Source organism: Eubalaena glacialis, chromosome 13 (genome assembly GCF_028564815.1).
Source record: "Eubalaena glacialis isolate mEubGla1 chromosome 13, mEubGla1.1.hap2.+ XY, whole genome shotgun sequence".
Classification (NCBI taxonomy): Eukaryota; Metazoa; Chordata; class Mammalia; order Artiodactyla; family Balaenidae; genus Eubalaena; species Eubalaena glacialis.
Genome location: NC_083728.1, coordinates 2,125,768 through 2,135,239, shown reverse-complemented (window position 1 = coordinate 2,135,239; position 9,472 = coordinate 2,125,768). Strand labels below are relative to the sequence as shown.

The following is a 9,472-nucleotide window of genomic DNA, read 5'->3' as shown; positions in this document are numbered from 1 at the left end:
TTAAAAATAAAAACCTTCCATAGCTGACCTGCTACATGCAACTGGCCTTAGCACTAAACTAGGTAGGTGACTCAGCACTCAGGCTAAACAGGTATTTCTCTGCTAGAGAGTCTAAATATAGTTAAGTCACAGTTTACCACCTATGACTAACCTTGCTATTAAAACTTTAAACTGACAATCATTGTGACGATTAGACACTTTAGGCTAAGTTTAAAATGTATCTGGGCCTCTTTACCCCTATTTATTTTGACCGTGCCGCATGGCTTATGGGATCTTAGCTTCCCTACCAGGGACTGAACCTGAGCCCTCAGTAGTGAAAGCACCAAGTCCTAACCACTGGACCGCCAGGGATACGCTTTAGTCCTCTTTAGAAGCCTGACGTATATATGCCATTGAATGAGAACCCAGTACAAGAGAGGCTGGAGACAGAGAGCAGAGCCCTGGCGTTGGAGTCCTACCAACCACTGTGGTCGGAAGAGACAACCAGCCCAAGGACTCTTCTAAGAAGCCTTTTGTGAGTTCTGGGGCAAAGGAAGCCAAAAAGCAATGCCATCACCAGGGCTGGTGGCAGGGCCTCCCGAGCAGCGGCAGAGGTGCGCAGGAGAGGGTGGTTAGGGTGTTTCTGTAAAGGCAAAGCTGAGGACCATGACTCACCCTGCTGTGGATTGGAAGCTAGAAGAGGGTCATCTTTCTGGCTAAAAAGGGAGGGAGGGTAGGAAACAGCCAGCACCAGAAGTCTTGAGGTAGCAAACAGGAGTGCTGACGTCATCTACTCGAACCAGAAATTCAAGACAAGTTCCACAGCTACTGCTCTGCAAAATGAGCTCAAGATGTAAACTGAGCACTGTTTGTCCCCACGTCCTGACATCATACATTCCTTAAGGACTCGAACAAAGGCGTAAGAACAGTCATCCTGTTTAGAACTCCTGAATGGGAGAAACCCTGAGTTTCTGCAACCACAGCACCTGTCTACAGCAGTGTGGACCCCGTAAAGCCTTCCCACAAACCCCAAGGGAGGAGCCCCACTCGGCCGTTGCCTTGTCTTAGAGCCTGAGCCTGGCGAGGAGCTGGAAGGAATTGCTCCAGAGACCCAAAGCGAGCAAGCTTTCTAAAGAGCTATCAATACACCTAAAGGATACATTAACCCCTAAAAGAAAGGTTAAAAAACAGGGAAGTTTATTGTAGGACACTTGGACAGTACGGATAAATGGGATAGAAATGCCTACATGTCATTTGGAAAATCAGCCATGATTTGAATTTAAAAATTGCTACAGGCAAAATTTCATTCATCATGATGCTTTCTTTTGTTTCTTCTTTTCATTTTCTTCTTTTTCTTTTTCAATCTCAGCAACATATTTCTCAATTTCTTCAGGATTTAAAATCTATCAAAGGAACAGTGTATGGTTAGCCACACAAGGGCCCCCGAACATAGGCCCCAGATGCCCCTTCCAGCTGCTGCTACAGGAAAGCAAGGCCACATGTGCCTGACCCAGGGAACAAGCTGGAACTGATGTGTAGGTGATAATTATAAAGCAGAAGCAAATGTGCACAGCTGAGGTTTTCAGCACGCGAATGCTTTCTTTTCGACTCATTTGTGGGGATCCTTGGAAAGAATCTTTCTCGGGGCTAAAGCCACAGCAGAATGGTCCTGAATATGCACTACCCCTGCCCTGACCACTGGGAACACTCCATAGGTAAGGACAGCAAACCAACTTGGTGATTACCTTGAGGGGTTGATCTCGTCTCATGACAGCAAGTTCTATGTTTTTGCCACCTGACTGAACCACCTCGGAGGGGAGAAAAGAGCGTTAGATACCTCACCCACCTCAAGACCAAACAGCGCCCTCATGTGCCTTGTGAGCCCAAACCCAGCGCTGCCACACAAGGGGAGGGGGTGGGACACCGGGGTCCCAGTACCCAGAGCGTGTGTCCTAGCTGCACACTGATGTGGCCAGTCCTTTGCGATACCCTCCTGCCTTCAGGCAGCTGGATTTGGGCGGGGTTGCTGGCCCCTCCTCCTGCACAGCAGGTGTGCTCACGGCCCTCCCATCTGTTCCCAGCCTTTCCCACCACTAAGCCCGGACGTCTGGACCCCCTCTGCCTCTTTGGCTTCACCCCCTAGCACCTCCAAGGACGGCTTCCACCCACTATTCCCAGCGCTTCTAAGTCCCTGACTCTAGCAGTAGCTCGAGCCTCGGAAAGGCTGAGCGCTTGGGCAAGCCACCTAGCCTCTCGGTGCCTGGACTGCCCAGACGTATAAGGAGCTGATACAGCCCCAGAGCAGTGCCTGGTGCTACGGTTGGCGCCCTCGCCACCTCCTTGTTGCCCACACGTCAGCTGCTGCATTCTGCGCTGTCCGTTCCGCCCAGCCCAAGTACCACCACCACGGCGTGCACGTCTTCAACATATTGCCCAGATTTCAAACACAAACTTACTTCCAGGAGGGCCTTGATAACCAGCTTAATAGTCAGGTCGTCTGTTTCAATGGCTTCGTCAGTATAATTCTTCTCTAGAAATTCACGCACTGACTTGGCACCCCTGCCTATAGCGTTGGCCTGAAACAGGGATGGGTGTTACATGGCACAGAGTGTGACAATCCAGAGCCAGCCCAAGAAAACGACCCGACTGCCACCCCCGTGGCCCAGCCAGTGCCACCCTGCTCCCATGTGCTATGGTGAGGGGCAGCCTGGGGGGAGGCGGGCCTGTACTCCAGGCCCTGCCCCATGGCTTCTTTTTGCAAAGGGCTATTTGGAGTTGGTGCTGATTCCTACCAAGAAAGGGATTCTACTGAAAGACACGAGGGCAACTTGACTACGCCACGTATCCTTACACCTCGCTGTCCTTTCCTCCCAAAAAGCAACGCTTAATGACTTCTCAGCTCCCATGTCACAAGTGTGTCGTGAACACACTTGTGTATGTGTACACATCTATCTATAGGATTAGGCCAGCTCAAGGTCCCAGTGGCCTCCCAAGCTGCTTCTACTGGCAAGATGGCCCAAAACAAAGCCCCTCTGTTTTGTCAGGGACTCACCTTCCAGGCATGGTACGTGCCTGAGGGGTCAGTCTGATAGAGTCGGGGGGTACCATCAAAGTCAAAACCCACAATAAGGGCAGAGATGCCAAACGGCCTGCGCCCGTTGCTCTGTGTGTAGCGCTAGTGGAAAAAGAGACACAGTGACACTGCTGCCTTGGCACGAAGGCCCCCCAGAACCCGCCGTAAGTAAAATACATGATGTTCCAAACACAGCTTTTAACGAAGGGATGAAAATAAATTAAGCCCACGTTCAGGTTATTTGCAATTCAGGTGAGAAATGAAACGAGCCCATGGTTTTCAGCATTCCTCCTTCTCTTGCTGCATTTTCATTCTCAGAGAGACCAGTATTGCATCATGAAGCACAGCTGGGGCTACTTGGAATTATTTTGACAGCAGACACAATCTGGCTACACATTTTGGTTCACAGGTGACTAAGATTTCACCAGAGTGGGCATGGCTTTCAGCCCCCTCCCAACTGCTTGGTGACTGGTCATTCAAAATGCCAAGACAAGAACTACATCATTTCCCTCTGGAAATATGAATCTGGACTACCCCATGCCACTAAATAAGAACACGACAAATGCCACTTAAAAGGATAAATGATGGTAAAACTACACATAGAGAAATCAAGGCTAGGACCACGTGCATGGAACAAGTATGGTCTCCTGATCTCCCCACAGTGATGTGTGCGGCCACGTGAGGTAACGCGGCAGGACACTCCACGACAAAGCAGTGACTGCTCACAGCTAGCCGAGCCACGGCAGGCAGACACACCCACCTGCTTCAGACTGGCGATGTACCGTGTGATGTACTCCACGGTGACCGGGTCCTCCACGGTCAGCCGGTGGCTCTGGCATTCCACCCGCGCCCTGTTGATGACTATCCTTGCGTCAGCAGTGAGGCCTGCAACGAACACAAAGAGAGCTCCCGCTGAGCCACCCCTCGTCCGGCCAATTGTCGAGGCCAGCGCAGATCACACGCGTGAACAGCAATTACCCTTGGCCGGTCCTCTGACACCCAGCACCGAGATCATTCTGAGTGACCAACAGCGGAACCAGCAGCCTCTGTGAGCTTCTCTGAGAAAGCTGCGTGTACGAGGAGCTGTGTGTATTTACACAGGCTGTCAACACGCTAATTTTTTGACAAAGCAAGTCAATCTCTAGCTTAGGTAAACTGACCTCCCCGCTGAGGAAGGAAATGAATGAAAACCCAGAAGTGCAAGCACACACAGCACGTCCCGAGAGCAGGGTGCTGTCCAGCTCTCCCCACTTCACGGGCGCAGTTAGCTGTGACAGCTGACCTTTCTCCTGCCAGCAGCGATGGAGGCGACAGCACAGCGCCTCATCCCGGGGTGTTTAATCATTTGGCCCCTGTGCTTCAGCCTCCTGGGGAGGACCTCCCCCTGCAACTGTGGCCAGCCCTCTTCTTGAAGGCCAGCCCTTTCTTTTGAATGATTTCAGGTTACCCAATTTTCACGTCCCTCAATAGCCCTTCCACCAGGTTAACCTCCAGAGCACTGTTCTAGGAGACTGAGAAACACAGCACGGGCCCCAAACTTACCCGCGAATGCCATGCAGACATTGTCGTCCAGAGCACAGATCTTCCGCACTGTTCTTTCGTCCTGCAGTTTGGCCACTGACTTCTTCTCCACACCAAGAACAACAATGTCTTTTCCTCGGACACCAACCTTCAATAAATGGCGACACTGCACTTCAGGAGCTGACACGAGGTTCTGCCAGCAGGCACAGAGCACTAACAGCAGATGCTAACGTGGTCCTGTGAACAGCCCAGGGGTGGCACGCACACCCTGCACACCGTGGGTCTCGATCCACTTCTGGCAGAGCCAATCCAGGTATCACAATCTAGGTGCCTAGTCTTGTGCCTTAAAATACTGATACGTAGTTTCAGTTACAGCACAACTAAGGAGTAACTACTGTATTATCAGTGTGTATGTGAACACGTGTCATTTCAGCCCGGTGAATCAAAGAGTCTCTGGAAGGCTTGAGTGTGAGTCCCTAACAAGGAAGTCAGGTGTCCTGAAAGCAGTGTTGATGTGGTTGTAAAACTATACCAAAACATTCCCCTCTCTCTCGTGCACTTTTTTTTTTTGGCCACAAGGCTCGTGGGATCCTAGTTCCCCAACGAGGGACTGAATCCAGGCCACGCAGTGAAAGCGCCGAGTCCCAACCACCGGACCGCCAAGGAACTCCCCTCTCCTGCACTTCTGAAACCAATGTGCACAGTGGCGGGAAAGTGCCTGATATGGCATCAGGTGGACAACATATCAAGTATTACTGGGAGGCCCGTGGCTCTGTTTACGGCTGACACTGTAGCGTGGAGAAAAATGTATTAAAAACATGGGGGGGAAAAAAGTCACTGACTGCCAGTTAAACCCCTCAATCGAAGCAGCAGCAGACACAAATGAGACAATCACTTGGAAAAGCAACCTCTTCTCTTAGTTCAGAGCAGGGTCTCTCAGCCTCTGCCCTACAGGCACCTGGAGCAGCTAATTCGTCACTGTGAGGGGCTGCCCCTGCGCACTGTGGGATGTTTAGTGTCACCCCAGCCTCTACCTCTAGAAGTCTCCACGTGGGGTGCAGAGAAGCACTGGTTGGCAGTGCTTCGGATTTCAAGGAACTTTCTCGTGAACTGTCTTCCATGGTCTTCAAAGTTCCCAAGGGAAAGAAGACCAGGCCCAGAGACAGGTTAAGCAAAGGTAGCCACCCTGGCCTGACCCACGATAGTATGGGGATGGGGGTGTCAGCTGACCCCAATAGTCTTTAAGCTGAGGCAGATCACAAGATGGATTTGGGGCCTTAATTTCAAAAAAGATTCAAGAAACGAAAAATACTTCAAAATTTACAGAATCGTGTGTGTTTTCTCTCTACCCACTCAAACCTCTGAAACACCAGATAAAAGATAAACCATCATCCATTTTGACCAATCAGCAAGCTGACATGTGTCTTGAGAACAGCATGTATTTATATCTGAAGCACTCGTCTAAATGAGAGGCGCGCTCGGGTGCGACGGGACATGGGTCTGGCGCAGTGACCAAAGGGGTGGAGGACTCAGCAGTTGGACCCAAGACGGAGCCTGCCCGCCGCGCCGGCGGCCCGGGAACTGCAGGGTTGATGCCGACACCGGCCGCCCTCTGTTCTCGAGGCCGACCCGGACTTGGAGCGCAACTGCTTTCCGCGGGGGTTGGGGGGGTAGTCGCCTACCTGGGAGCTGTCCAGACACAGTTCGCGGAGTCACTCCCTTAAGGAGCGTTCCGGGACGAACAAGGGGCGGGCCCTGCCTCTCCGAGTCCCGCGCCCCCGCCCCGCCCGGCCCCCAGCCCCCCGCCCCCCAGGTCCACGCGAGGGCCCTCGCCAAGATGGCGTCGGCGCCAGGCGCGCGCACGGCTCCGGACACGGACGCGGGGCACCGAAGCCAGCGGCCTGCAGAGCGCCTGCCGAGCCAGGAGCCGCCCCGCTCGCCCGGACGCGGAAGCCGGCGACCGGAGAGCCGCCCGGCCTGTCCTCACATCTCCCGCCCGCGGCTCGCAGCGCCCCTTCCCCGCAGCGACGCCCACATCGCGGCTTCCGAGTGCGCCCCACACCATCGTGCCGCCCAAAGCCCCGCACCACCGCGCGTCCGTCAGCGCGGACCCCAGGGAAGCTGGTCGGCAAGACGCGCCCGGGCCCCACCCAGCCGCCCGGGCCTCCGCCTGCCCCCCGCGCCCGGCCTCCCCGCTCACCGCGGTCGAGCCCTTCTTCACGGCCTCCTGCGCGTACTCCACTTGGAAGAGGTGGCCGTCGGGCGAGAAGACGGTGATGGCGCGGTCGTAGCTCATGCCGGCGGGCCGACGCGATCAGGACCGGGAAAAGCGCACACTCACGGCCGCGCAGGCCGCGATTCACGACGCCGCTGCGCCCGCCCCCAACGCCGGCGACTGCGCTGCCGGCGTAAGGCGGTGTCCGGAGGCGTCAGGCGGCGTCGGGCGGACGTGCGCGCGCGCCGGGGCGGGGCCGGGCGGAACCACTGGCGGTCGGGCGCGGGGGGCGGCGGGGTGGCGGCGGGCCGGGAGCGGGGCGCAGAGCGGCCGCCCGGGGGCGCCGTGTGGGCCTCGTCCTCGGGCTGAGGCGGTGGGCGGGGCGGCGGCGCGGCGGGCCCGAGGGCGACGCGGCGGCGCAGGGGCGGGCGAGCCCACGGCGCGGCGCCCCCCACGCCCCCCGCCCTCCAGCGACTGCGGAGAATGAGCGCCTCTGGCCGCCGAGAGCAGCCGGAGAATAAACCCTGATGATCTCGGGCTGATCCCGCACCCACGACCATGTCGGTGGCTTTCGCGTCCGCCCGGCCGAGAGGCAAAGGGGAGGTCACGCAGCAAACCATCCAGAAGGTGGGCTGGGGACCGCGGGCCGGGGCTGCGGGGCCGCGGGGTGCGGGCGGGTGCCGGGCCGGGTCGAGGGCAGCCGGCGGGCGCGGGGCTCGAACAAAGCCGGGGCGCAGCCGACCGCCGCGACCCCGCCGTGGCCCGGCGCGCGCTTCGCGGCCGGCGTGCGCCAGCCTGGGCGGGGGCGCGGGGCGGCCCGCGGGGTGGTGTCGGCGGAGCCAAGCCGTGAACGACCCCGGGCCGCTCCGGGCACAGTGGGGACCCGCCGCTTTCGGGACCAGGGGCTGCGGGCAGGGGCGCAAGGCGGCGGGACCGGGTGCCCGCGGGGTGGTGTCCGCTGGCCGCTCGGCGCGCTAAGGGAACTCGCCTGGCTGGCGAAAGCCGTGGCTCTGCGAGGTGGGCGGCCCCGGTCCCTGCGCGCAGCTTGACTGGTGGAGGCGCCACGGGGCGCATGGGGCGACGGGGACTCGGCCGCGCCCGCCGCCTGAGGTGTTGGCACTCCGAGGCACAAAGGGGCGCATCCAGAGTGTGGGACGACGTTCTAGCAGTCCCGCAGCCCTTTAAGGAGCGCGCGACACCTCGGGGCTGACCTGCTGGCCAAGCTTCGCCGCCCTTATTCGCGTGTCAAATTGTTTTTCAGCGTGACACCTGGCCAGATTTCTCACCTAACAGAAACTTTACAGGTTCGCTTTACAGCCTTGCCCGCGTTCTGTAAGTTTGGCCTCGTGGTGTTCTAGAGATAACCTTCTCCTGGGTTTGGGGGCACCTTTAACAAAGCCTTAAGTTTTGAAATTCAGATTTAAATTTTCCTACTGTTTGTGTTTAGAAGATAAGCTCAGAAGAAAGGGGGTGTTAGTCGTTCCCGTTGGAATTTTCTCAGTGTCTTTGGTAGCTACGTTGTTTGTTTTTCTCATCTGGGGTCCTTGGCAGTATCCCTTGGTTTCCATGAGCCTCCTTTTTCCCCAAGGGACTCACCTTGATGGTCATAGCCCTTCTTCCTTGATGACGTGACAGGACCTGGGGGACTTGTCCTCAGCCTCTTGGCTATTTTGAGACTACTTTTGCTGTGACTGGTTTTGACAAATGAGAAGCCTCAGTAAACGCTAAATAGGAAAGAGATGACTTGAGAAGCAGGAGAAATACAGGTTTAAAAGTGGGGTGTTTTTATTTGTTTAGTCAACACTTATGGGGTGCTTACTGTATACCAGGCCTTATTCTGAGGGCTTTGCAGGTCTTAGTTCATTTACTTTCTCGTGGTGGTTATCGTCATCCCCATTTTATCAATCAGGGGACAGGTATAGGGAGGCTGAGTGCCCACTGATAAATGGTGGCGCAGGTGTCAAACCCAGACAGCGGCTCTAGGGTCTGCCCTGACCGTGACTTCCGTGTGGGACTCTTGGCTGGGCAGAGAGTCAAGCGTTGTGGCTCAGATGCACACGTTGGCAGCCCACGGGCCTCTGCGGACCCTGGCCTTTTGGAGCTTCAGTGTGATGAACTTAGTCACTGTTCCTGAAGGTGCCTTGGCGTCAATATTCATCCAGGTGTTTGCACTTTGCACCCACCCCCTATTAAAGCTCCCCGAAGTCTCCAGGCAAAAGTGTGTGTTGGAGCACTGCTTCCAAACCTCAGATCAGAAAGACTGCATCCCGGGGCAGAAAATCTGCCTGCTGACCTTTGGAGATGGGTCTTCACCTTAGGCTGTCACCTGATTTGACCTGATAGGGCTCGCAGTCTGTGTACTCACCTTGGTGTTTTGTCCGTAAATATACATACCCGGGGCTCTTTTACTGGTGTCCTGAGAGGGCATGAGAGGTCCGTGTCCTACACTCTGTGTCCACAGCACGTGCTCATGCTCAGAGCATTGAGAAAAGCCAGGGGTTCCTTGGAAGCGTGCAGGGTAGTAAGAGAGCAAGAAGTATACTCTTGTCCTTAGAGTATGTTTGGATAGGAGCCTGCCTGGCAAACTCCTACTCAGCCTTCAAGGCCCCACTGAAATGTCCCCTCCTCATGCCCCCTTGGCAGTCATGTGGTGAGTACAGCACTTTGACACATCACTTGGGCTC

The 9,472-nt window shown here is 56.0% G+C and overlaps 2 protein-coding genes across 3 annotated transcripts in view; one reads left to right on the top strand and one right to left on the bottom strand.

Annotated features, from left to right (window-relative positions):
• Nucleotides 1-1,154: 1,154 nt before the first annotated feature.
• Nucleotides 1,155-6,984, bottom strand: PSMA7 (proteasome 20S subunit alpha 7). Its single transcript, XM_061207925.1, has 7 exons — nt 6,774-6,984; nt 4,595-4,721; nt 3,813-3,937; nt 3,032-3,154; nt 2,436-2,555; nt 1,725-1,787; nt 1,155-1,382 (listed from the first exon to the last, which is right to left on the bottom strand). Exons 1-7 carry the CDS (start codon nt 6,867-6,869, stop codon nt 1,290-1,292), a joined length of 747 nt encoding a protein of 248 aa, XP_061063908.1. The 5' UTR covers nt 6,870-6,984; the 3' UTR covers nt 1,155-1,289.
• A 261-nt stretch (nt 6,985-7,245) lies between these two features.
• SS18L1 (SS18L1 subunit of BAF chromatin remodeling complex) overlaps nt 7,246-9,472 on the top strand; it is a 28,474-nt gene continuing 26,247 nt past the window's right edge. For both annotated transcript variants that reach the window (XM_061208912.1, XM_061208911.1), the window contains exon 1: nt 7,246-7,415. In XM_061208912.1, coding sequence (XP_061064895.1) covers nt 7,347-7,415 — 69 coding nt within the window. In that variant the 5' untranslated portion in view covers nt 7,246-7,346. The remainder of the gene's footprint in view (nt 7,416-9,472) is intronic.